Below are 24,227 nucleotides of genomic sequence, written 5' to 3'. Positions count from 1 at the left end.
GTGGGGTGTGTGCTGTGTCCTGCAGCTCTGGGGGGGTGCAGTGTCCTGCAGCCCCCCACCCCGTCCCCAATCAGTCCCCAGTCAGCGCCCAGGCCTGGCCACAGCAGCTCTTTATTGACGGCACAGCGGGAGCAGCCCCGGCCTCACTGTTACTTCCAGAGCTTCTTGATGGACATGTTCTTCTCACTGTCCTTCTGCATCACCTGGGGGAGGGGACAGGGCCGGGTCCAACATTGAGCACCCAAACTGGGTGTTAATTACCCCAAAAACGCCTCCAAGGCCACGTTTTAGCCCTGCACAGCGAGGGCTCAGCAGCCTCTCTGGCCAGCCAGGCTCTGTCCCAGCAGCCCCTCCCGTGTCAGTCACATGGTGACAACCCCCTCGTCTGTCCCCCTGCAGCTCCCAGCAAACACTGCCCAGGACACTTTGTGCCCCTGTCACCCCCGGTGCCACCGAGCCCCTGGCACCCACCTTGGCCACGGCCATCTCGAAGTCCTCCTGTGTGACGTGCACCCTCCTCTCCCTCAGCGCGTACATCCCCGCCTCTGTGCACACGCCCTGAGGGGACGGCACAGGGACGTCAGCCGTGCCCCCCGTGCCAGCCCCGCTGTCCCCAGGCTCCCCAGCTCACCTTCACCTCAGCCCCCGAGGCCCCCGGCATCAGCTCCGCGATTTTCCGCAGGTTGATGCCCCGGGTCAGGTTCATCTTCCGGGAGTGGATCTTGAGGATGTCCAGGCGGGCCTGGAGCAGGGCACAGGGAGGGTTGGAGCCCCAGAATGGCTCCCAGGGACAGGGTGGGGACAGCAGGGACAGGGCCAGCTGGGGTGGCTCTGGTACCTCCTCGTTGGGAGGGGGGAACTCGATTTTCCTGTCGATGCGGCCAGGGCGCAGCAGGGCCGAGTCCAGGATGTCGATCCTGTTGGTGGCCATGATCACCTGCCCGGGGAGGCACAGCTGTCAGCACCCCAGGCACCGTGGGGCTGCCAGGGCCCCAGGCAGGGCTGGCCCCTCTACCTTGATGTTCTTGGTGGCCTCGAAGCCGTCGAGCTGGTTGAGGAGCTCGAGCATGGTGCGCTGCACCTCGCTGTCGCCGCCCGAGCCGCCCTCCAGGCGGGGGGAGCCGATGGAGTCGATCTCGTCCATGAAGATGATGGAGGGCGCGTGCTCCCGGGCCATCACAAACAGCTCCCGCACCATGCGGGCCCCTGGGGGCCACGGGGCTCAGCCTGGCCCCAGGGCCACCCAGCCCCGAGGTGCCCCAGAGCCACCCCCCGCCCCCGTTACCTTCCCCGATGAACTTCTGCACGAGCTCGGAGCCGGACACGCGGATGAAGGTGCAGTCGGTGTGATGGGCCACGGCCCTGGCCAGCAGCGTCTTCCCCGTGCCGGGGGGGCCGTAGAGCAGCACCCCCTGCAACAGCCCAGTGGCACCTCAGAGCCTGGCTGGGGGCGCGGGGACAGCCCAGGGACCCCCCCAGGGCGGCACTTGCCTTGGGCTGGGCGATGCCCAGCGCCTCAAAGAGCTCTGGGTGCTTCACGGGCAGCTCGATGACCTCCTTGATCTCCTTGATCTGCTTGTCCAGGCCCCCGATCATCTCGTAGGTGGAGTCCGGGACCTTCTCCACCATCATGAGGGACACGAGCGGGTCCACCTTGTTGGGCAGGATCTTGTGCAGGGTGTAGCTGTCGTTGCGCAGGGCCACGCGGCAGTTGGGGGTCACCTGTGGGGACACACGGGGGGCTGGGTGTCCCTGCCAGCCCTGGGCACCCCCCGCAGCCCCGGCCACTCACGTCATTGATGTCGATGTTCTTGTCCACGTCCACCACGAACTTCCCCTCTGGGTGCACCTGCAAAGGAGCCAACACCCCCAGGAGTGGTTTCCCTGGGGGTTCCCTGCTGAGGGACACCCACAGGGCCTGGCAGCAGCCCCAGGCCCGGCAGAGCCGGCCCATCCCCCGTGGGGACGCTGGGAGGTCCCGCAGCCCTGGCACCCTCGGGGCAGCTCGGCCTCGTACCTTGACCAGCACCTTCTTCTTGTCCATGGCTCTCACCACCTCTCCCACGTAGGATCCCTGCTCCTGCAGCAGCTGCAGCTCCTCCCGCAGCAGCCGCACTGGGGACAGCGACGGGACAGCTCAGCACGGGCCCCGGGGGATGGAGCCCCCCAAAGCCCAGCTCAGAGTCCCCCAAAGCCCAGCTCAGAGACCCCCAAAGCCCAGCTCAGAGTCCCCAGCTCAGAGACCCCCAAAGTTCAGCCCAGAGACCCCAGCCCAGCCCAGCACCCCCAGCCCATGCCCCAGGTGAGCAGAGGCGGCTCCAAGCCCCACCCTTGGCGTTGAGCTCATTCCTCTGCGCCTGCAGCCGCCTCAGGTTCTGGCTCTTCTCATTCACGATGAGCTGGAGGGCAAAGGCTTTGCTGAGGGGGCTGTGCTGGGCTCACCCACACCCAGCACCCCGGCTTTTAGCACAGAACCACGGAGTGCTCTGGGTTGGAAGGGACCTCAAAGCCCACCCAGTGCCACCCCTGCCCTGGCAGGGACACCTCCCACTGTCCCAGGCTGCTCCCAGCCCCAATGTCCAGCCTGGCCTGGGACACTGCCAGGGATCCAGGGGCAGCCCCAGCTGCTCTGGGCACCCTGTGCCAGGGCCTGCCCACCCTCCCAGGGAACAATTCCTGCCCAAGATCCCATCCATCCCTGCCCTCTGGCACTGGGACAGGGACCTGGCCGGGGACAGCCCCTCAGGCAGGGCAGCAGCACTCCCAGCTCCGAGCACAGCCCCAGCTCCTGCCCGCCGACACCCCTGGGACAGCTCAGGGACAGGGCCGCGCCCCGCGGGCTGTGAGTGCCGTGCCTCGGTGCCTCGGTGCCGTGCAGCGCAGCTCACCTGCAGCTCCTCGATCTTGGACAGGTAATACTGCCGGAGCCCCGAGCCGCCCTTGCCATCGTCCATCTCCATCTGCAACAACGCAGCTCAGCACCCCCCGCAGAGCCCCAACTCGCCCATCAGCAGCCCCGACCCTCCCATCCTCTGTCCCCAGGCCCCAATTCCCCGCCCCAGGTCCCCAGTGGCCCCTTCCACCCCCTCACTCCCTTCCCGACGCCTCCAAGCCCAGTCCTGGGTTCCCCTTTTTCATCCCTCTCAGCAGCGCCCACAGCAGCCCCCGGCCCCGATCCCGACCCCGCTCCCGATCCGACCCCGCTCCCGATCCAGACCCCGCTCCCGATCCAGACCCCGACCCCGATCCCGCTCCGATCCCGGCCCGCCCCTCAGGCCCCGTCGCCCTCCGGGGCCGCCGAGGCGAGACCCGCCGAGTCACGGCGCTGCCAGGCCCCGAGCAGCCCCGGCCGCAGCAGAGCCGGGGCAGCACGGAGCGCTCCGATCCCTGCCCGAGCCCCGCCGGTTCAGCCCCAGCGCGGCCCCAGCGCGGTCCCGGCCCGTCCGCAACCTGCTCGGGCCCGTCCAGCGCCATCTTCTCCGCCGGCATCGGGCCCCAACAAAGATGGCGGCCACCGCCTTCCGCTGCCCGGCCCCTGCGCGCCCGCCGTGATGGCGTCACTTCCTCTCCGAAACGCGCCCCGCCGGGGTGGGCACAGTGCGCGTGCGCAATGGCCGGTCACTCCTGTCGGGACTGCGCCGCCATCTTGGAATGGTCAAAGGTGATTCCTCCGTGTAGTAAAGCACGGCAGGGGAAGGAAAGGGCGGTGAACGCGGCACCGAGCGGACCGTTATTATTTCCCAAACCTTCGAGGTGCCCCGTTATCCTTCCCCTTCTTCCACCCGCTGGCTGCGGAGGGGGGGGGGTGCGCCACTCCTAAAATGGCGGCTTCAGCAGGAGGAAGCGGAAGCTGGGTGGTTCGCGCGGAGCACGCCGGGAAAGCGGCGCGGGCACGCGGAGGGACCGGGAAGCAGGACCGGGATCAGGGTCTGGATCGGGATCGGGGTCTGGATCGGGAGCGGGACCAGCTCGGTGTCCGGGGGTGGCGGCTCGGGCTGGGGACGGCGGCACGGGCGCTGTCAGGGCTGGGGACCTGGAGCCGAGGTGGCTCAGAGGCTTCAGCGGGGTGCGGGTGGGCCTGGGGGGCAATGACGGGAGCCACGAGGGCGGCACCGGGTGGGCACCGGGGGGACACTGAGGGAGGAACTGGGGGGCACTGCGGGGAGAGGCACTGAGAGAGCTAAGGAGACACAGCGGGCACTGGAGGGGACCCTGAGAGGACCCTGAGGGGCACCGGGGCTCTCCTGCAGAGCCTCGAGGACCCAGGCCGCCCCTCAGCCCTGTTCCCCCCCAGGCGCGAGCCCTCGGCTGACGGCACATCCCAGCCCCCCTCGGGGCCGCCCGCCGCCGCCATGGGCAAGAAAAGCAAACTGGGCAAGAGCCGGCGGGACAAGTTCTACCACCTGGCCAAGGAGACGGGTGAGGGCCCTGCCCGCAGCGGGGGACGGGGGGGCTGCCGGCCCTGGGACCCCAATAACCCCCTGCTCCCCCCCAGGCTTCCGCTCCCGCTCCTCCTTCAAGCTGCTGCAGCTCAACCGCAAGTTCCAGTTCCTGCAGAAGGCGCGGGCGCTGCTGGACCTGTGTGCGGCCCCCGGCGGGTGGTGAGTGGGGATGGGCCCCTCAGTGCCCCCAGCTGCCCCGGGGTGTCCTGGGTGCTCCTTGTGGTGTCCCTGTCCTCGGCCCCACCCCTGGGAGCGCAGCCCAGCGCCGAGGGCTCTCCTGGGGTGCTGCTGCAGCTTCACTCCTCTCTGTTCTGCCCAGGCTCCAGGTGGCTTCCAAGTTCATGCCGGTGTCCAGCCTCATCATCGGTGAGTGCTGGGCTTTGGCCAGAGCTGCGGGCAGCGACGTCCAGCCCAGCCCCTGGATGTAACAGGGGAAGGGGATCCTGGGAGGAGGAGGAGGAGGGTGGGGAAGCCACGTGGGAACCTCTTTTGAGGGGGTTTTGGTGTCTCTCCTCAACCAGGGGTGGATCTGGTGCCCATCAAGCCCATTCCCAACGTGGTGACGCTGCAGGAGGACATCACCACCGAGAAGTGCCGCCAGGTACCGCCCCAGGTGTTCCCCGCTGGCCTGGGGCTGCACAGGTCCCTGTGGGGGCAGGGGGGGCACAGCAGGTGGGGTGGGGCTCTGGGTGAGGGACAGACGGGTGTCCCCATCCCACAGGCCCTGCGCAAGGAGCTGCAGACGTGGAAGGTGGACGTGGTGCTGAACGATGGAGCGCCCAACGTGGGAGCCAGCTGGGTGCACGATGCCTACTCACAGGGTGGGGCTGCGTGGGGACCCGGGGGGACGGGGACATCGCAGTGCTCTCTGAGAATTCCACCCTGGTGGGGTTGGGAAGGACCTTAAAGCTCATCCAGTGCCAGCCCTGCCCTGGCAGGGACACCTCCCACTGTCCCAGGCTGCTCCCAGCCCCAATGTCCAGCCTGGCCTGGGACGCTGCCAGGGATCCAGGGGCAGCCCCAGCTGCTCTGGGAATTCCAGCCCAGCCCCTCCCCACCCTCCCAGGGAAGGGTCATTCCCTCACTCTCTCTTCTCTCCTGCTGCAGCCAACCTGACCCTCATGGCCCTGAAGTTGGCGTGTGAGTTCCTGTGCAAGGGTGGCTGGTTCATCACCAAGGTTTTCCGTTCCCGGGACTACCAGCCCCTGCTCTGGATCTTCCAGCAGTTCTTCCAGAAGGTCCAGGCCACCAAGCCCCAGGCCTCCCGCAACGAGTCTGCCGAGATCTTTGTGGTGTGCCAGGGTGAGCACCCGCGGGGACCTGGAGCTGCTGGGATGGGGCTGGGAAAACCTGCTGGTGGCTCTGAGCCCTCCATCCCAGGAGGAATGGCTCTGATCCCGCCATCTCAGGAGGAATGGCTCTGACCCCTTCATCCCGGGAGGAATGGCTCTGATCCCTCTATCCCAGGAGGAACAGCTCTGATCCCTCCGTCCCGGGAGGAATGGCTCTGATCCCTTCGTCCCACGAGGAATGGCTCTGATTCCTCCATCTCAGGAGGAATGGCTCTGACCCCTCCATCCCAGGAGGAATGGCTCTGATGGCTCTGGTTCCTCCATTCTGGGTGGCTCTGATCCCTCCGTCCCATGAGGAATGGTTTCCACGGCTCAGATTCCTCCTGGGATGAAGGAATGGCTCTGACCCCTCTATCCCAGAGGAATGGCTGTGGTTCCTCCATCCCGGGAGGAACGGCTCTCACAGCTTTCATCCTCCATTCTGGGTGCCTCTGATCCCTCCACCCCCAAGGAACGTCTCTCACAGCCCTGATCCCTCTATCCCAGGTTATCAGGCTCCAGACAAAATCGACAGCAAGTTCTTTGACCCCAAATACGCCTTCAAGGACGTGGAGGTTCCCACCAAGTCCGTCAGCGAGCTGGTCAGCAAAAAGAAGCCCAAGGTAGGAGCAAGGCCAGACACACACGGGACTGGGCCTCAGGAGGTTGTGATAATGGGAACTGGTCAGGAAAATGAAAGGTTTTGGGATGGGCAGTGTTGGAAGAGCCAGTCTGGGGGAGGTTTGGAGCCTGAAGTGGGGATTGTGAGGCTGGGGCTGGGTCAGTTCAAGCCTGCAGGGGTTGGGCACAGGGTTTGTGTCTCTGGGGTGGCTTTAGGACAGTGAATCTGTGTCAGGCGGCCTCAGCTGAGCACGGAGCTGGCACAAACCTGTCATTGCCAGCTCCTGTGTCTGAGCTGGAGCTGGGAGCTGCTGCTGGCCTGGGGCTGGTGACTCGTCCTAGCTCAGGCTCAGGCTGGGAACGATTCCTGAAGTCCTCAAGTACAAGCCACAGACACGTTCAGGTGGCCACTGCAGCAAGACACGAGTTAGGCGACCCCATCCGCCCTTGGGGGCTGGAGGCAGCTGCCTGGCTGTCCCCTGCCCTGGCCACCACAGCCCCTTTTCCCCCCAGGCCGAGGGCTACGCTGAGGGTGACACCACCCTCTACCACCGCTTCACCCTCATGGACTTCCTCAAGGCTCCCAACCCCGTGGACTTCCTCTCCAAGGCCAACGAGGTGTGTGCCTGTCCCTGTCCTTGTCCCTGTCCTGTGGAGGGGAGGCTGGGATTGAAATCCCTTTCCCTGTGCCAGATCACTCTGGGGGACGGGGAGCTGGAGAACCACAGCTCCACCACGGAGGAGCTGCGCCAGTGCTGCAGGGACATCCGAGTGCTGGGCCGCAAGGAGCTCAGGTGCTGGGGACACTGGGCCAGCCACACGACCCCGCTGGGCCTGGGGGAGAGCCACACCCCCCAGCTGGGGCTGCTGGCTGTCCCTAACAGCTGCCACCCCGCCCAGGGCCCTGCTGAACTGGAGGACGAAGCTGCGGCGGTTCCTGGCCAAGAAGCTGAAGGAGCAGGCGAAGGAGTTGGATATCAAGTAGGACCAGGGCTGTCCCCAGGCTGGGGTGGGGCTGTCCCCAGCACAGCTGCTCTGAGCTCCTTCCTTTTGGCAGCCTGAGCTCTGGTGAGGAGGAGGAGGGCAGGGAGGAGGAGAAGAAGGAGAAGATGGAGGCGAAAGCTGCAGCTGCTGAGGAGGCGAAGGAGGAAGAGGAGGTGGAACTGGCCCTGGCAGAGATGAAGGCCGAGGAGCTGGCAGAGCTGAAGAGGTAGAAAGAGGAGAGATGGGGACAGCGGGTGGCAGTGCCAGAGCCTGTCTCTGACAGGGGGGCTTTGTGGGTTGGGGCTCCTCCAAGCAGCTGCTCCCGGCTGTCCCAGCACCGGGGCTGGCAGTGCTGTGGCTGTGGCTGAGCCTCTGGGATGTTTGTGTGGGGAGGGGACAGTGTGGCCTCATCCCTTTGGCTCCCCCAGGAAGAAGAAGAAGATCCTGAAGGAGCAGCGGAAGCAGCGGGAGCGGGTGGAGCTGAAGATGGACCTGCCCGGGGTGTCCATCGCCGACGATGGCGACACCAGCATGTTCTCCCTGCGCAGCATCAACAGGACCCCGGTGCGTGGGGACAGCTCCTGGGGACATCGGGGTGGGGCAGGGCCTGGTGTGTGACCTGTGTCACTGTGTCACTGTGCCAGTGTGTCACTCATGTCACTGTCACTGTGTCACTGTGCCAGTGTGTCACTGTCACTGTGTCACTGTATCACTCATGTCACTCGTCTCACTGTGCCAGTGTGTCACTGTGTCACTGTGCCAATGTCACTGTGTCACTCATGTCACCGTGTCACTGTGTCACTCATGTCACTGTGTCACTGTCACCGTGTCACCGTGTCACTGTGTCACTCATGTCACTGTGTAACTGTGTGACTCACACTGTCACTGTGTCACTGTGTCACTGTGTGACGGACACTGTCACTGTGTCACTTGTGTCACTGTCACTCATGCCACTGTGTCACTGTGTCACCGTGTCACTGTGTATGCCGTGCTGCAGCTGCTGGATGAGCTGTCCCGGGGGGACATGGCCTCGGCTGACGCCCTGCTGGAGATCGGCCCTGGCGACGATGACATTTACGTGTCGGATCACGACGAAGGGGACGACGTGTCCCTGGCCAGCGACCTGGACCCGGAGGAGCTGCTGGAGATCGAGGCCCGGCAGCGGAAGCTGGAGCGGGAGCGGGGTGGGAAGAGGTGAGAGGGGAGAGGGGAGAGGGGAGAGGCGTCCTGGGGCAGGGGCTGCCCTGGGAGCAGCTCCAGGAGACACTGATCCTGCTGCTCCGTGTCACAGGGCGAAGGTTAAGCAGAAGGAAGAGGAGGAGGACGAGGAAGAGCAGGAAGTGGAGAATCCTCTGCTGGTGCCCCTGGAGGAGAAGTCGGTGCTGGAGGAGCGACAGACCAGCCTGTGGTTTGGGAAGGTGGGGCCCACCTGTGGGGCAGGAATGATGGAGCAGCCTCGGCCCCAGCAGCTTCCCAGGACTGTCCTGGGGCTGACCCCCATTCCCTGGGGCTGACCACCATTCCCTGGGGCTGACCCCCATTCCCCGGGGCTGACCTCCCCTCCCTGGGGCTGGCCCCCCCTCCCTGGGGCTGACCCCCCCATTCCCCATCCCAGGACGCCTTCGCCGGCATCGAGGATGACGCGGACGAGGAGCTGGAGTTGGGGCAGGCCCAGATGTTGGCTGAGAGGCAGCGCGAGGCTCAGAGAGGTGAGGGGACGCAGAGGGACGGTCCCACAGCCCTGGGGCACCGGGTCCTGAGCAGCAGTGTGGAAGGGTTTGGGTGTGAAAGGAGCTTGAGGAGCATCCAGTTCCAGCCCGTGCCATGGGCAGGGACAGCTCCCACAAGACCAGTGGCTGTTCCCAGCCTGTGTCGTTAACGAGTGCAGTGTTAATGAGCAGGATCTCTGGAGGAGTCTGCGGCAGGGTGTGCCTTGGCTCTGTCTCACCCAGTGGCTCCCGTTCCCAGACAAAACAACACAAAAAGGGCAGAAGAAGAAGAAGAAGAGGGTGGCTGAGGAGGAGGCTGCAGCTGAGCCCAGCCCTGCGGCAGCCACGGCCCCTGATGCCAGCACAGCTCAGGAGGAGCAGAGCAGTGACGATGACAGCAGCAGTGAAGACGAGAGGTGAGGCTGAGGGGGGTCTGGGTGTCCTCCCCAACTCCACAGTCCCGGAGAGCTGAGGGACCCCAGCCCTGCCCGCTCCTCTCCACAGGCCACTGGCACCGGTGGGGAGGAAGCGGGGCCGTGTGGAGCCCTGTGGCTTCGAGGTGGTGCCCATTGAGAACCCAGGTGAGTGGAGGGGACATGGGGGTCCCTTGGGAGGGATGGGAGGCAGGGACACACCTGGGGGTCCCTCGGGAGGGATGGGAGGCAGGGACACACCTGGGGGTCCCGTGGGAGGGACAGGAGATGGGCAGGGGGCAGACCATGCTCCCCAGAGCTGCTCCGCAGTTCCTGGGCTGCAGCCAGGCCGAGCTTTCTCGTGTCCCACAGTGAAAAGAGCCCTGGATGCAGAGGGCCTGGCCCTTGGCTCTGTCATCGTCACCTCCAAAAAGGCCCGGCGGGACCTCATTGACGACTCCTTCAACAGGTACCTGGGGGCTGCAGGGGCTGTTCCCCAGCAGGGCAGGGGAGGTGGGGCCCCACATCCTGCTCACAGCTCACCTGAGCCCCCCAGGTACTCCTACAACGAGGAGGAGGGGGAGCTGCCCGAGTGGTTCACGGAGGAGGAGCGGCAGCACCGGCGCCGGCAGCTGCCTGTGGACAAGCAGACGGTCGAGGCCTATCGGCAGCGCTGGAGGGAGATCAACGCCCGCCCCATCAAGAAGGTGGCGGAGGCCAAGGCCCGCAAGAAGCGGAGGGTGAGTGCGGGGTGGGCTCCCAGGGGTGCTCTGAGTCCTCTCCCAGGGCCTCAGTCCTTCCTCTGAACCCCCTGTCCCTCCTCCGATCCCCCTGTCCCATCTCTGATGCCTCATCCTGCTCTGACCCCCCTGTCCCCCCTCTGATCCCCCATCCCTCCTCCAACCTCCATCCCTCTGCTGCCTCCCCCGTTCCTCCTCCAACCCCCTGTCCCGCCTCCAACCCCTCTGTGCCCCCTGTGACCCCCTGTCCCCCTGGCTGTCCCCCAGATGCTGAAGAAGCTGGAGCAGATGAAGAAGAAGGCCGAGGCCGTGGTGAGCACCGTGGACATCTCGGAGCGGGAGAAGGTGGCCCAGCTGCGCCGGTGAGTGGCCGAGCCAGGATCCAGCTCCTCCCTTCGGGGCTGGGCTGACTGCTGGGGCCATGTCCCTGCAGCCACTGGGACAGCTCTGTGTCCCCAGCCAGGCTGATGCGGGGCTGGCAGAGCCCAGAGCAGGGCTGGGAGCCGATGCTGTCCCCACACTGGCTGGGGTTTGGTTGTTGTCCCACCCAGACTCACCCTGACCTTCGTCCTTCTCCTGCAGCATCTACAAGAAGGCCGGGCTGGCCAAGGAGAAGCGCCAGGTCACCTACCTGGTGGCCAAGAAGGGCGTGGGACCCCGGGTGCGGCGTCCCCCGGGCGTCAAGGGCCAGTTCAAGGTGGTGGACAGCCGCCTCAAGAAGGACGTGAGGGCTCAGAAGCGCAAAGAGCAGAAGAAAAAGCGCCACAAGTGAGGTGGGAGCGGCTCCATCCCCAGCAAGGGACTCAGCTCGGGGCACAGGGCTGGCTCCTGTCCCCCACTGCCACCTCAGGAGCCCTGGGGACAGGGCTGGGGCTCAGCCACACCTTGCTCACTCCATGCCTTGCTGTGGCAGTGCCTCGTGCCCTGCTCTGGGGCAGGGAGGGGTCATTTGGCCCCAGCGCTGCGGCCCCGGCCCCCTGCCCATGGCCACAGCTCCAGGTGTCACCAGGCTGGCTCTGCTGGCTGAGATCACAGGAGCATCCATGCCAGCCCCAGCTGTCCCCAGGGACGCTGTGCCTCTGGGGGACGTCCCTGGGCCGGACTTGTCGCTCAGGTGGCAGGACAGGGGTGCCTCTGCCCAGAGCGGCTGCTCGAGGACGGCGGCGTTTAACCGCAGTGGGAGCCTGCCCGGGGCTGTGTCCTGCGCCTGAGGGAGCTGAGGGAGCCCTGCTGGCACTGCCACGGCCCCTTGTGCCAGGTGACAGGCGGAGAGGGCACTGCTGGCTGGGTCTGTGCCAAGGGAGCCCAGCCCCTCAGCCACCCTGGCCCCCTCTGTCCCCACCCCCACCTGGGGTAGGACCCCCACACACAAAGACCAAGAGTAAAGAAGTGCTTGACTAAATGTCTTTATTTAGACCCAGGGCAGGGTCTGGGGTGCACCAGGCCCTGGCTTCTCTCCACGAGGCTGCTGAGTGCTTTGTGCTGGGCTTGCAGTGTCCCCAAGGCCCTCGTGGTGACACTGGCACCATGGCAGTGCTGGGGACGGGGCTGGGGTGGCACTGTGGCTCCCAGGGAGGCTGAGGGGTGGTGGGGACCTGCCCGGGATGTCCTGGCAGGAGGGAGGAGCTCTGGGTCCCCTTGAGGTGCTGTGGGGAGGGGAGAGGCCAGAGCTGGCCCCCCAGAGTCCCCGTGCAGGGGTGGCAGGAGGTGGCCCCGGCTGTCCCTGTGCAGTTCCCGCTGTGGCTGCTCAGCCGAGTCCGGTGCGTGGCGGGGCCGGAGGAGCCGTGCGTGTCCTTGGGCCTGGGGGAGGGAGCTGTGGCTCCATCCAGAGGGGCCCTGCTGGGGGCCAGTGGTGCTGGGCCACCTCGTGGCCCCGTGGAGGGTCGGGGCCATGGCCAGGGTGGGAGCAGAAAGCCTCAGCCACCGCTGTCCTTGGCGGCTGCAGGAGCTGGGGCAGGGATGGGCTGGCAGGCTGCAGGCTGGGTTAGACGTTGTCCTCCTCTTCAAAATGGAATATGGTCCTGTGAGAGGAGAGTCCCCACAGGCCCCCACCACCCCCCTTGGTTGCCCCAGAGCCTCTGGCTGAGCCCCATCCCCTGTGTGACCCCAAACCCCGGCGTGGGGAGCTCCAGGGGGTGGCTGGAGGAAGGCCAGGGCTGATGGGGGCTGGGGCCCCTGAGAGAGGCACAGCACCTCTCTGCACCCCCAGCCTGGACACCTGGGCCCTCCCTGGCCTCTGCTCCCAGCTCTGGCCAGCAAACCCCCAACAATCAGTGCGGGACTCCAGGATGGGCTCCTCCATCCCCCGGGGCTCAGCACAGCCCAGGGTGGCCATCCAGGGTGGCTGGGTCCCCATCAGGGTCCCGAGGGTGGGGTGACCCCTGGCCTGGCAGGCTCAGCCCCTACCTGAGCTGGGGGGTGCGGTGTAGGCCACGTCCACACGGTCACCTGCAAGGGAGGGGTGGTGACCATGGGGTGGGAGGAGCTGCTCCCCGAACGAGCCAAAGCTCATCAGGGTGAGCTGGGAGCTCAGCCAGACCCCACTGAGCCACGGGGGCCGCCGGGGTGGCAGCAGGGCCAGGGGACACGGCCCCGCAGGGCTCACCTGTCTCGTAGTAGTCGTACAGGGACACGGTGGCCGGCTGGAGGTTGCTCACCGGGAAGTCCTGCTGGGCTCGGAAGGAAAAGGTCTCCTCCTGCTTGCTCAGCTGTGGAGACAGCGCAGGGGGGAGGTGCAGCCACCCACCGTGGGGAAATCCCCCTGGTCCCAGGGCTCCTGCTCCTGCCCCCCTCTCACCTGCTCCAGGTAAATGGTCACCTGGTCGGGCTGCACCTCCACCTTCTTCACCAGGCTGTGCATCTTCAGCTGCAGGGACACGGCTCAGGAAGGGCCACAGCCACTCCCTGGGTGTGTCCCTCCGTGTCCCACAGCGCCCGAGGGGCAGGCACCTGTGGGATGGGGTAGCTCTCCCCTGACCACCCTGGGGGGCTCCTCACCTCCACCACGGATTTCTTGTCCGGGCTGTAGCCCGATGGCAGCTTGGCCTCGATGACGACCATATTGGTGACAGGACGCTCCCCGCTGTACCTGCAAGGACAGAGCCCCGGGGTGGGCTTGGCTTCCCTCCCTCCCTGGCTGCTCCTGTCCCCCCCAAACCCGAGACAGCCCCGTCCCTACCGTGCCCAGAGCCGGAGGAGGAACTGGGGGTTCTGTGTGCCCGGCAGCGGCTCCGTCTGCACCCGCAGCTCAAATGCCCCCGTGCTGGGAGGGGGGGGCACGTTGTAGCGCAGGGTCACCTGGGGGGCAGCACCGGGTGAGGCCAGCCAGGGGCCGGGGCCGGGGAGCCCAGGCTGTACCCACCTGCACCAGGGCACAGCCCTGCCCGCGGGCTCGCAGCCCGTAGGTGCCCGGCAGCTCGGGCAGGGCCGCCCGCTGCAGCACCAGCCGGTTGCCGCTGTCCAGCACGAAGTCCTGCGCTGTCCCCTTGGGCGCTGTCACCGTCACCGTGAAGTCCCCGTTGCTGCCGTAGGTCAGGGCGGCGTATTTGGCCAGGGCTTGCAGGGCCACCACGGTGTCCTGGGCACGGGGACAGCGCCGGGCTCAGCCCCGAGCGCGGCTCCCAGGAGGGGCCGGTTCGGAGCCCCGGGCCGGTACCTGCGTAGAGGCGAAGCCCCCGTAGGGGTTCTGCTGCTTGCAGAGCCAGCGGACGATGCGGGCCGCCGTGCCCAGGTCAGCCGGGGACACGGAGGGCTGCGACAGGTAGGCCAGCAGGACATAGGCCGTCATCTCCACCTCGGCCGGCGCGGCCGCGGCCCAGGACGGCTCCGGGGGCTTCTGAGCCTGCCCCTTCCTGCGCCAGGAGAGCTGCCCGTCTGCGGGACAAGGGCCCGGCCGGGCTGGGCTGAGCGGGCTGCGCTGGGCTGGGCTGGGCTGGGCTGAGCCGAGCCGAGCCGAGCCGAGCTGAGCTGAGCTGAGCTGGGCTAGGCTAGGCTGGGCTGGGCTGAGCGGGGCTGTGCTGGGCTGGGCTGGGCTGAGCCGAGTTGAGCTGAGCCGGGCTGGGCTGAGCTGGGCTAGGCTGGGCTGGGCTGGGTTGAGCTGAGCTGAGTTGAGCTGAGCTGGGCTAGGCTAGGCTGGGCTGGGCTGAGCTGAGCTGAGCTGAGCTGAGCTGAGCTGGGCTAGGCTAGGCTGGGCTGGGCTGAGCTGAGCTGAGCTGGGCTGGGCTGGGCCGGGCTAGGCTGATCTGGGCCGATCTGGGCTAGGTTGGGCCGGGCTGATCTGGGCCGATCGGGGCCTATCTGGGCCGTGCCGGGCCGGGCTGGGCCGATCTGGGCCGGGCCGGGCCGGGCCGGGCGGGGCTCGCTCGCAGAGGCGGTGGCGGTACCTGCGCTGACGCTGTGCTGGGCCAGGCGCTGCAGCTGCGCCCGCTGCTGCTCCCGCAGCCCCGCCAGCCCGAACACGTAGGCGAGCAGGGCTTGCGTGTAGGGGTTGTCCGTGGGAGAGGCCTCCAGGCACTTCAGCGCTGAGCTCAACGCCGGCTCCTGCCGTGGCAGCGGAGTCAGGAGCCGGCCCAGGACATGGGGCTCGCTCAGAGACCGGTGCTGCCCAGCGAGACCAGCTGTGCCCAGTTCGGGCTGCGAGGTGGCCTGGAACGGCCAACCCCCTGCCCCAGCAGCCGTCCCCACCCCCCAGCCCCTGTGGGGACACTGGGCCCGTCCTCACCAGCGTGGGCAGCCCCAGCTCCAGCATCGCTGCCGCCACGTACGCCGAGAGCGACAGCTCGTCCGAGACCCCGCCCTGCAGGGGGACAGCGGGACGCGGGTCCGGCCGGGCTGTGGCACCAGCACGGGGACCCCCCCCCGTGCCCAGACCACACTCCGGGTCCCCAGGCCAGCCCCTGCCCCACCTGCAGGGCGTTGTTGAAGAGTTTGCCCACGCTGCGGAAGCAGCCGCTCTCCCTCTGGTGCCGCCGCAGCCACCGCAGCGCGTCCGTGATGTGCCGCTCCTCGATGGCCACGTAGGCGCGGGCCTGCCCGAAGGACTTGAGGACAAACGCGGTCAGCCTGGAGCCAGGGACACATCACAGGGCCGGGGGTCAGCGCGGGGGTGCCCTGGGGGGCAGGAGGAGCCCCGGGTGCAGCTGCAGAGCCCTCACCAGGTGTTGCCCTCGCGATCGCTCTTCCCGAAGGCGCTGTAGGAGCCGTCGTCGTGTTTGTAGAGCAGCTCCCGCTGGTACCCTGCGGCAGGACACGCGGACAGAGCATTCTTCCCGTGCCCAGGGGAGCCACGCGCAGTGGGGAGGGGGCTGTGTGTCCCTCCCAGCGGGGAGTCAGGGTGCCACTGACCGCTCTGCAGGAAGCCCTGTGCCTTGGCGCGGATGTCCGGCAGCAGCTGCCCGGTCTTCTCCAGGTACTGCTGGATGTAGATGTTGGGGGCAAAGCGAACCATGTTCTGCTCCCCACAGCCGTAGGGCATGGCCAGGAGACTGTCCAGGTTCTGCAGGGCGTTGCCCAGGATGTCACCTGTCCCAGGGGGACACGCCATCAGCTGTGCCCCTGCCACCAGCGCCCGTGTCCCCTTCCGTGTCAGCTCCAGCTGGTGCCACGTCCTGCCGAGCGGGGGGAGCTCTGCACCCACCCTGTCCCCGCGGTCCCCAGGCCCCCCGGCCTGTCCCTTACCCATCACGGTGACGTGGGCTCTCTGGGAGCTCTCCAGGATGTTTGCAGGAATCTCCAAGGAGACTTCCTCAGCACCTGTGGGGACACAGGGCTGTGACAGTGGGAATGCCCAGCTGCTCCCGGCCTGCCCCGTGGCAACCTCACCCAGCCCCTTCCCGCCCAGGCACCCTGGCCCTTGGCTCTTCTGGGCTGGTGGCCCTTGTGACCAGTGGCCAAGCGCCCCGTCCACATCCCCCGGTGCTGCTGGACAACCCTGGCCGGTCCTACCTTCCTGGCAGAGCAGGGAGCTGTGAGCCTTCTCCACCAGGATCCCCCCGGGCTGTGAGGAAGCAGCACCAGAGTCAGTCAGGAGGAGGGACCTGCCTGTCCCCCTGTCCCCTGGGTCACCCTGGCTTCACGTCTGGCTGCTCTCCCACTGCCCCCCAAGGGCTGCTTGCATCCTGCTCCCAAATCCATCCCATTTTCCTCCTCCACAACGCTCTGACCTGCACCAGCAGGGGCTTTATCACGGTGTCCACGCGGCCCTGGGCCGGCACCAGGGGCAGCTCGTTGCCACAGGGCTCGGTGGAGCTGAGGGCCTCGGTGCTCACGGTGATGTTCACCTGCCCTGCAGGTGCAGATGCAGCCCTCAGTCCCCAGGGAGCCCCCAAACCTGAGCGTAGCCCCTGGGCTTGGCCTGGGGCGGGCTGGACTGGGCTGGGGGTGCCCCGGAAGGGTGGGAGTGGAGCGAGGGAGAACTCCCCAGGTGCCGTGGGGTTTGTTCCTGCCCTCCCCACCCCTGAGCGGGTCCCCGGGCAGCAGGGCGGGGTGGTGGCAGCTCTGTACCCAGGCTGGTGGCTCTCACACCCCACTGGAAGGTCTTGGCTTCGTCTGCACAGACACAGCTGCTGTAGCTGTCCCCTGCGCCTGGTGACCCCTCCAGCTCCGCCGACTCCGCCAGCGTCACCTGAACCTGCGGGGCACGGCCACGGCTCCATCAGCCCCTGCCAGCCCCCAGAGCCAGGCTCACCTGCCCAGCCCTCACTGAACCTGCGGGGCACGGCCACGGCTCCATCAGCCCCTGCCAGCCCCAGAGCCAGGCTCACCTGCCCAGCCCCCAGGCTCCCCTGCCCGTCCCTGCTCACCCTCAGGCACTGGCGCAGGTAGTTGAAGACGCTGGCCCTGAGGGTGAAGGTCTCGTGGCGCACCACGGCGTAGGGCAGCGCCAGCTCCACGAAGAACGGCTGGAAGGCCGTGAGGGTGACAGCAGGGGACAGCCCCAGGCCCTGCGGGGCCGTGCAGAACATCCCAGCCTCCCACTCCGTGATGGTGTCGGGCACTGTCACCGTCACCTCGGCAGAGCCGCCCTCCCTGCGGCACGGAGAACATCATGAGGCCACCCCACCACGGCCGGTGGCATCGCCGGAGTGGCACCGCTGCGACACTGCTGGTGCCATCCCGCAGGGACAAGGAGTCCTGAGGTCCCCAACTCCCTTCCCTTGGGAGCTGTCCTCTCTCACCCCACAGGGACCAGGTCCCACAGCCACGTCTCTGGGAAGTACGTCCGGGGGGCTGGGGGCTCTTCCCTGTCCTGGATGACCTGGATGGCTGGGCTGGGCATGCTCATGAGTACTGAGACATCTTCGCTTTCTGCCGTGAAACGGGACAGTAGCACCTCTCCTGGAAAAGGCAGAGCAGAACTTGGGGGCCTCAGGTCTCAGCCAGACCTGACCTGCAGCCAGCACAAAGGTGACCAAAATCCTCTTCCATCCTCTTTGATGCCGACGGTATTTTCTGGATGGCTCCGAGTCTCCCTGAGGACACGGCAGCCAGGACTGGCCACCAGCTCTTTGCTCTTTTTGGCACAAGGGCTGTGCTCACCTCTAGGAGCAGGGACTCCAAACATTATCAACCTTCGCAAGCAATCCCCCCTGGTCTTGGCATTGGTGAAGAGCTTCAGGGCTGCATCCTGTGGAAAAGCAGAGGTTGGGCACCTCCTCCAGCCAGCAGGAGGAATATCCCCATTCCAGCAGTGAGCAGTCAGTCCCAGGGCTACAGAAAACACGTGGAGAAGGAGCCTGGGCTTGGCAGGAAAGGGAAGGTCCTTTGCCACAGGTGTGGCTTTCCCCGCACTTGGGCAAAGCGCGGGCGGCTCCGGGGTGGGGAGGAACCGGGCGGGGAGAGCTTCACCTGGAATAACTTGTAGGTTTCCATCTTGGAGTCGTCCCAGTAGAAGTGACAGGGTGATTCATCCTGGATGCTGGGGGGGTAGCTGAATTCGGGCAGTGCTTTGTAGACCTGGGAATGAACATGTGCAAAATCCTCAATTTCGGAGCGCAGAGCTCTGCCCGGGAGCCACCGCGGCACCGGGTCCCTGCGAGGGAGGGACACCTGAGCCAGTGGCACCCCACCCCCAGCCAGGCTGCTCCTGGGGCTGCACCGGGACCCCAGGCAGGGCCAGCACTCACGGCCTCGGCGTTGAGCTCAGCCTCGGGCTTCAGGAGCAGCACACTGCGATCCACGGCTCGCACGGCGCAGAGCGAGCCCGGGGCCGCCCCCAGCTGCAGCCTCAGCGCCGCCCCAGGCAGGGCCCTGGCCTCTGAAAACGCCATCGTCACCTGCGCAGGGACAGCAGGGGACGGGGCAGAGGGCGGTCACCTCCCGTGGAGGGGCAGGACCGAGCCACGGGAGAGCTCTTCTTGGAGGGTTTGGGGACCAGGGAATGGGTTGAGAGACCGCGGCACTGCGATGCACCGGCAGCGGGATGGATCCCGAGGCAGCAGCCATGGACAGCCCAGCTCCTCTCACCTGGTTGGGGAAGCACTTGGCCACGTAGAGCTCGGTGCTGTCAGCCACCATCTCGCCGTTGGGCAGCACCACGTAGACCAGAAACCTGGCCATGGGCGCCAGCTCCAGCCCGATGGGCAGCTCCAGGGAGATGGAGACCCTCTGTCCTGGAGCATGGAAAGGGGGCGGATGTTACCCAGGGAAGCTGCGGCTGCTCCAGCCCTGGAAGCGTCCGAGGCCGGGTTGGACAGAGCTTGGAGCACCCTGGGAGAGCATAAGGTGTCCCTGCCCACGGCAGGGGCGGGATGGGATGGGCTTGGAGGCCCCTTCTAACCCAAATCATTCCGTGGTTCTGTGAGGAGCAGGCACAGGGAGCAGAGCCCTGCGCAGCCCCTCCGTGCCGTGGGACCTACCAGGCTCTGCAGAGACCTCTTTCTTGAAGATGGTGGTGATGGTCCCCTTGGCCAGGACCTGCAGAGGAGGGAGTGAGAACAAAACTGGTGCTGAGTGTGGAATCAAAGTGCCCTGATGGTGGACGGACCCACCATGGACGTTCTGGGATGATTTCTGACCATGCCCAATCTCCAGCCCCCCAACACCTCCCATGGGGGTGCAGGCCCAACAGTGGCAGCAGCCACCGCCTCCAACAGGTCCCTCAGGCTCTCCAGGACTGGTTGCTCATTGTCCTGTCCCCGGGGACACCACCACGAACGTGTGTGGAGGTGTGGCCCTTCCCACACAACCGCGCTGATTCCTGCTGCCCTCCCTCCCCAAGCCGGGGCTCACCATGAAAACCAGATCCAGGTTCTTCAGCCCACTGCCTAAAGCCTCCTTGCTGAAGATGGAATCCACGTGGAACAGCTGGGGACGGCCGCAGGGCAGCTCCCCCTCCGGGTCGCGGATGTGCAGGAAGCTCCCACTCTTCGATGAGAAGGGCATGACTGACAGAAAGGCATCCTCGTGGGTGACTCCTGAGTGCTCGTCCTGGCTCTGAGCTGTCCTGCTGACTTGAGCCTGAGGTGGGAATCCGGGGCTGAATCCATGCAGCAGCCCCCGAGGTGTCGCTGGTGCAGCTCCAAGGCCCCACCCCGCTGCAGGAGGCAGCCCAGGGACCCCCGAGGGGGGGCGCGGGTGGGGGCCTTACCCGCAAGGAGACCCTGCCACTCCAGCCAGAGGCGTCCAGCTGGAAGGAGGCTCTCCCCGAGCTGTCTGTCAGGAAGCTTTGGGTCTTCTCTTGTCCCTGGTTCCAGACAAAGAGCAGGACCTGCCTCTGGGGCAGCCCGGAGCCGTCGGCGCCCTTCAGCCGGATCTGTGCGGGAGGGAAGGGGAGATGCCGCGGTTTGGGGCTGCAGCCGTGGCAGAACGGGGCTGGGGGTGGGCAGGGGCAGGTGAGCCCCGCGGGGAGAGGGAGCTCCCGTTACCATCCCGGTGTAGGGGAGGCCGCGCTTGTAGACGTGATCGGGTTTCTCAAAGGTGACCGTGATCTTCTCGGGTAGAACCTCGCAGCTCTTGGTGCTCTTCATCTCCAGCCCTGCGGGGAGCGAGGGGGAGCTCAGGGTGCTGAGGGACACGGCTTAGCTCCAGCCAGTGCCCCTGTCCCCACGCAGAAAGGGTGCCTGGATATTTGGGCTTTCCTCCTGCAGCTCCCAGCACGGTTTGCATCTCCTACAGGAGCAGCAGAAGCCCTGTGGAATATTTCAGACCTGGTCCAGGGTGCAGCTGGGGGCAGACACTTCCCACCATCGTGAGGGGCCACCCCGGGCCGATGGGCACAGGGACAAGCCCTGCTCTCCTTTGTCTCCAGCCAAGCCAGGCACTCCCGGTGTGAGGAGGTGGCGAGCGAGGGACGAGCTTGGAGAGGAAGCCGCCCCCCCAGCCTGGGTGAACCCAACCACTCTGCACTGCCAGGATTCAGCGTCCTGCACTGGAAAGGCTTTTTTCCTCTGCTTGGAATTCCAAGTCTTGCCAGGCTGACCTGACTCGCATCTGCACCCAAACCCCATCCCTGCGTGTGCACCCCTAAATCCCAGCAGTGCTTTTGGGTGTTCCTGGAGAAGACCGATCCCGTGGGAGCGCGTGGGGGTGGCCACACCCCGTCCCCACCTGTGCCATCCTCCACCAGCGATGCCTTGACTTCCAGTTTCTTCTCCGTCTCCAAGGTGGTCATGTTGAACGCAGCCAACGAAACCTCTGTGGAAAAGCAGCCGTTCTTCCCCGTCTGGAGGGAGAATCAACCCCGTCAGCAGCATTCCCGGGAAGGACCCGTCCCAGTGGCAGCCCCAGCGTCCCAGTGGCACCCCCAGCGTCCCAGTGGCACCCCCAGCACCTCAGTGGCACCCCCAGCATCCCAGTGGCACCTCCAGCATCCCGGTGGCACCCCCAGCATCCCAGTGGCACCCCCAGCGTCCCAGTGGCAGCCCCAGTGTCCCAGTGGCGGCCCCAGTCCCACCACGCTCACCTGCCCAGTAACCTGGGTGCAGGTCTCCCTGTAGAGAGGCCAGAGCCTCTGGCTGAGGCACAGGTCAGCCTGGACCTTCCCCTGGACGGGCTTCCCGTAGGTGTAGCTGTGTGGGGACAGTGGAGAGGCTGTGCTGGGGTGGCCACACCCTGCTGGACGCCCTGATCCCTCCCCGTTCCCTGTTCCCAGCTCACCGCCCGCAGATCTCCACCGGAAACTTCTCGTCCTTCGTCCGCAGCGCGCTGGGGAGATGGATGGTCACCTCAAACTTGGGCAGCACTGGTGGACAAGCACAAGGACAGAGGGTGGTCACTCTGAGGACAGTGCCAACACCGCCTGGGTGGCTGGAGGGGGTCAAGACCTGCTGCCCACGGTGGGATCCCACCTCCCAGTCCCCATGTACCGTATTCCTCCACGCTGAAGGAATGGCTCTTCCCCTCCACGCTGATGGTGTAGGTGCCCAGGGCCGGCTCCGAGGCCAGCGGGAGGGACAAATCCACGATTCCCTGCCGAGGGGTCACCTCCCGCCACTGCGCGATGCGATTCCCGCTGGGATCCTGCGCCGGGATACGCGGGATCAGCGCCCGGGGAGCCCAGCAAACAGCCCCTGGCTGCGTCCTGTGTCCCCTCTCCCGGCCCTCCCGTGCCCACCCCACGCCCGGGTGTCCCAAACTGACCTTCAGGAACACCAGGGGCAGCTGGAAGGCAAAGAGAGGATGGTCAGAGGAGCAATTCCATCCCTTGGGGTCTCACCGGGGTGGGCACAGCCGTGGATGGGGTAGAGAGAGGGTTTCCTGTGGGATGCTGTGAACTTCCCAGCCCTCAAGATGCTTTGGGGTGGATTTTGAGCCTGGCTGTGGCCGGCATGAGCCCGAGGGCAGTGCCAGCATGGCACGGACAGGTGGCATCTCCCAGTGCGTTAGGAAGAGTCCAGAACCCCTTTAATCTGGGAAGATCCTGCACTTGCAGAGACCCCAGGGACTGCCCAGGGGTGCCAGAGGCTGAGCCTGCCGGTGCTCCTGGTGTCTGATGCCTTGATGGATATCAGCAGCGCATTCCCTGCTTCCCACTCACCAGGGCTCCATCCCTGGCTGGGAGCTGGCGTGGGCACATTCACGTGTCACACATGCCCTCTGCTTTCTCCTTCCCGACCCTGCTGTGCCCCTGAGCAGCACAGGGCACCCCTGCCCCGGGGGCAGCTCCCCGGGCAGGGCTGGCCGGGGCAGCATTCCCGAGGGGAAAGGTGACTCCCACACCTCTCCCACGGCTGGCTGGGACAGTGCAGGGAGCCCTCGGCACCTCGCCACGTCCCAGCCCTCCTCTCACCTTCTGGTTGCTGGGGCTCAGGTCTTTGTCCAAAGAGACAACTCGGAACTTCACTGGGAAAGGAAGCGGAGATGGAGGAGTGGCTTCACCCACGGGAAGGTGGATGGAAATCCTCCCTGAGCCCCTCACACAGCAGGGCCTCCGGCAAGCCCTGGCATTGCCCAGGGACATCCCAGGATGATCCCTCCCATTTCCAGGCAGTGCAGGAGCAAGGCTGGGCCTCCTCACCCCTCTCCCCAACCAGGGGGGTCCCCCAGAGCTGGGTGGTTCCTTCTGCCGCCCTCACCTTCCTGCCCAGGCTTGTAGACAGCCTTGTCTGTCTGGATGAAGATCCCGGGCTCCAGGGCTCTCAGCATCACCTTCTTCGACTCGGAGACATTCAGGGAATCTCCCTGGATCGAGACGTGCAGCTCCACGATTTCCTCCTTCCCTGTGGCGGGGGCTGGAGCCTGCAGGGGAACAGCAGGCTCGGGGTGGGGACAAGGACGGTGCCCAGGCTCCCTCGGGGTGACCCAGAGCACTCCCCACCCCTTCCACGAGCCAGGGGCTGGGAAGAAACATCCCCCCAGCGCCCTGCGGGTCCTCAAACGGGATCATTCCAGCCACGGGATGACTGGGCTGGGCCTGGAGTTCTGTCAGGGTGAGGGGTGAGACTCTGCCAAAAGACGGGGAAGTCACAGGGGAGCCACATCCGCTCCCAGCCCTGTGTGGAGCTGATGGAAAGGGCCTGGAGACCACCCAGGGCCCCCTCCCTGCTGCCGGCTGGTTTGGGGTGGCACTGGGGGGACACTCACGGGGAAGGTGACGTTCAGGTGCAGATGAGGCTCCAGGACCTCTCTCCTCAGCAGGGTGGTGGCCGGGGTCCCACTGCTCCTCTGCAGCTGGACACGGACCTGGACGGGCCCCTGGAGGTCACTGAGGTGCACCCAGAGCGTGGCAGGGTGGGGGTGGTACAGCACAGCCGGGGACACCACCACGAAACTCCTGGCGAGGACAAGTGACAGGAGAGAGAGCCCTGGGGGTGAGGCACGTCCAGCACGGCCCCACAGAGACCTGGAAAAGCCCCTGGGAGCACAGGAACCCCCCGAGCCTCCCCTCTCTGCCTCTGGGCTGCCCTTGGCCCCTCAGCTCAGCTCTGCAGGTGAGGGGACAACCACCCCTCAGAGCCACCAGGGCCACCAGGGCCACCAGGGCCATGTCCTCGGTGATGCTGGGCAGGGACAACCCCCCAGGCCGAGCAGCCATCAGGGCATGGGAAGGATTGAATCCCACCAGGAGCTGCCGAGGAGCCGAGGTTAAACCACCCCAGCAGGCACAGATGGACGGGGGGGACTTACGGTGCTGCAGAGGCCCCGGCTGAGAGGAGCAGGATGAGGAGGAGGACAGGAAGGGCTGGAGACCTCATGTCTCCAGCTGGATGTGGATGCTGGGAACAGCCACAGCCTCCTCCTGCAGGTCTGGGATCGCTCTGGATCCGCCTCTGCCCCGCTGCAGGCTCGGGAAAGGGATCTTTGTGTCCCGTGCAGGGAGGAAATGGGGGCTGGCAGAGGAACCCCAGGCACCTGCAGATAAAGTCCGGGCAATGTTTGCCCTCTGGCCACGGCCTCCAGGGGTCAAGGATCCCAGGGAATTTTGCAAATATTGGGAAAGGTTCCTGGAGGTTCAGTGTGGGGCAGGAGCCACCTCCACATGGATTTTCTGGGAAATGGTGTCAGGAGGCAGCAGGAACAAATGAAAAACAAAAACAGGGAGCACAACACA

General features: G+C 66.2%; 3 protein-coding genes across 4 annotated transcripts; 1 reads left to right on the top strand and 2 right to left on the bottom strand.

The window, feature by feature from the left end:
• Positions 1–91: 91 nt before the first annotated feature.
• On the bottom strand, positions 92–3,557 carry PSMC5 (proteasome 26S subunit, ATPase 5). Its single transcript, XM_039565611.1, has 12 exons — positions 3,451–3,557; positions 2,889–2,960; positions 2,330–2,399; positions 2,018–2,115; positions 1,793–1,849; positions 1,492–1,722; positions 1,286–1,412; positions 1,016–1,206; positions 839–937; positions 632–742; positions 472–558; positions 92–203 (listed from the first exon to the last, which is right to left on the bottom strand). Exons 1-12 carry the CDS (start codon positions 3,487–3,489, stop codon positions 150–152), a joined length of 1,236 nt encoding a protein of 411 aa, XP_039421545.1. The 5' UTR covers positions 3,490–3,557; the 3' UTR covers positions 92–149.
• A 265-nt stretch (positions 3,558–3,822) lies between these two features.
• Positions 3,823–11,637, top strand: FTSJ3 (FtsJ RNA 2'-O-methyltransferase 3). Of its 2 annotated transcripts, none has more exons than XM_039565607.1 (22): positions 3,823–3,927; positions 4,295–4,419; positions 4,496–4,601; positions 4,762–4,808; positions 4,964–5,043; positions 5,164–5,263; positions 5,550–5,744; positions 6,281–6,396; positions 6,908–7,012; positions 7,088–7,188; positions 7,295–7,375; positions 7,452–7,604; positions 7,807–7,942; positions 8,376–8,572; positions 8,670–8,796; positions 8,994–9,087; positions 9,347–9,503; positions 9,592–9,668; positions 9,873–9,969; positions 10,057–10,240; positions 10,508–10,602; positions 10,823–11,637. In XM_039565607.1, the coding sequence occupies exons 2-22, from the start codon at positions 4,353–4,355 to the stop codon at positions 11,010–11,012; spliced, it is 2,505 nt and encodes an 834-aa protein (XP_039421541.1). In that variant the 5' UTR covers positions 3,823–3,927; positions 4,295–4,352; the 3' UTR covers positions 11,013–11,637. The 2 variants fall into 2 exon arrangements, with proteins under 2 accessions (XP_039421541.1, XP_039421540.1); XM_039565606.1 differs by having other exon boundaries at positions 3,923–3,945.
• On the bottom strand, positions 11,631–24,019 carry LOC104698499 (alpha-2-macroglobulin-like protein 1). The gene is made up of 36 exons (XM_039565605.1): positions 23,804–24,019; positions 23,261–23,450; positions 22,753–22,915; positions 22,467–22,519; positions 21,818–21,838; positions 21,544–21,697; positions 21,335–21,419; positions 21,141–21,246; positions 20,786–20,900; positions 20,104–20,213; positions 19,827–19,991; positions 19,469–19,696; positions 19,096–19,153; positions 18,704–18,849; positions 18,364–18,513; positions 18,086–18,193; positions 17,777–17,864; positions 17,416–17,575; positions 17,041–17,266; positions 16,742–16,868; positions 16,402–16,523; positions 16,184–16,235; positions 15,917–15,991; positions 15,584–15,760; positions 15,394–15,475; positions 15,145–15,301; positions 14,961–15,035; positions 14,623–14,779; positions 13,896–14,113; positions 13,602–13,817; positions 13,419–13,537; positions 13,238–13,328; positions 13,038–13,106; positions 12,846–12,948; positions 12,647–12,688; positions 11,631–12,241 (listed from the first exon to the last, which is right to left on the bottom strand). Exons 1-36 carry the CDS (start codon positions 23,869–23,871, stop codon positions 12,225–12,227), a joined length of 4,293 nt encoding a protein of 1,430 aa, XP_039421539.1. The 5' UTR covers positions 23,872–24,019; the 3' UTR covers positions 11,631–12,224.
• Positions 24,020–24,227: the final 208 nt, after the last annotated feature.

Source organism: Corvus cornix, chromosome 27, assembly GCF_000738735.6.
Source record: "Corvus cornix cornix isolate S_Up_H32 chromosome 27, ASM73873v5, whole genome shotgun sequence".
NCBI lineage: Eukaryota > Metazoa > Chordata > Aves > Passeriformes > Corvidae > Corvus > Corvus cornix.
The sequence above is the reverse complement of the archived record's forward strand: the minus strand, read 5'-3'. Positions and strand labels throughout refer to the sequence as shown.

Bases quoted from the DNA above. Each gene is read 5' to 3' on its own strand.
- PSMC5 (XM_039565611.1), bottom strand. From the start codon at position 3,489: ATGCCGGCGGAGAAGATGGCGCTGGACGGGCCCGAGCAG. The intron at 938-1,015 runs GTAGAGGGGCCA...CTCCCCGGGCAG, and splicing joins AGGCCACCAAGAACATCAAG to GTGATCATGGCCACCAACAG. The intron at 204-471 runs GTGGGTGCCAGG...CCCCTCCCCCAG, and splicing joins TCGAGATGGCCGTGGCCAAG to GTGATGCAGAAGGACAGTGA.
- FTSJ3 (XM_039565607.1), top strand. From the start codon at position 4,353: ATGGGCAAGAAAAGCAAACTGGGCAAGAGCCGGCGGGACAAGTTCTAC. The intron at 7,189-7,294 runs GTGCTGGGGACA...CACCCCGCCCAG, and splicing joins CTGGGCCGCAAGGAGCTCAG to GGCCCTGCTGAACTGGAGGA. The intron at 9,669-9,872 runs GTGAGTGGAGGG...CGTGTCCCACAG, and splicing joins GGTGCCCATTGAGAACCCAG to TGAAAAGAGCCCTGGATGCA.
- LOC104698499 (XM_039565605.1), bottom strand. From the start codon at position 23,871: ATGAGGTCTCCAGCCCTTCCTGTCCTCCTCCTCATCCTGCTCCTCTCA. The intron at 19,697-19,826 runs GTAAGGCCCCCA...TTCCCACCTCAG, and splicing joins GTGGCAGGGTCTCCTTGCGG to GCTCAAGTCAGCAGGACAGC. The intron at 16,236-16,401 runs GTCAGAGCGTTG...GCTTCCTCACAG, and splicing joins TAAAGCCCCTGCTGGTGCAG to CCCGGGGGGATCCTGGTGGA.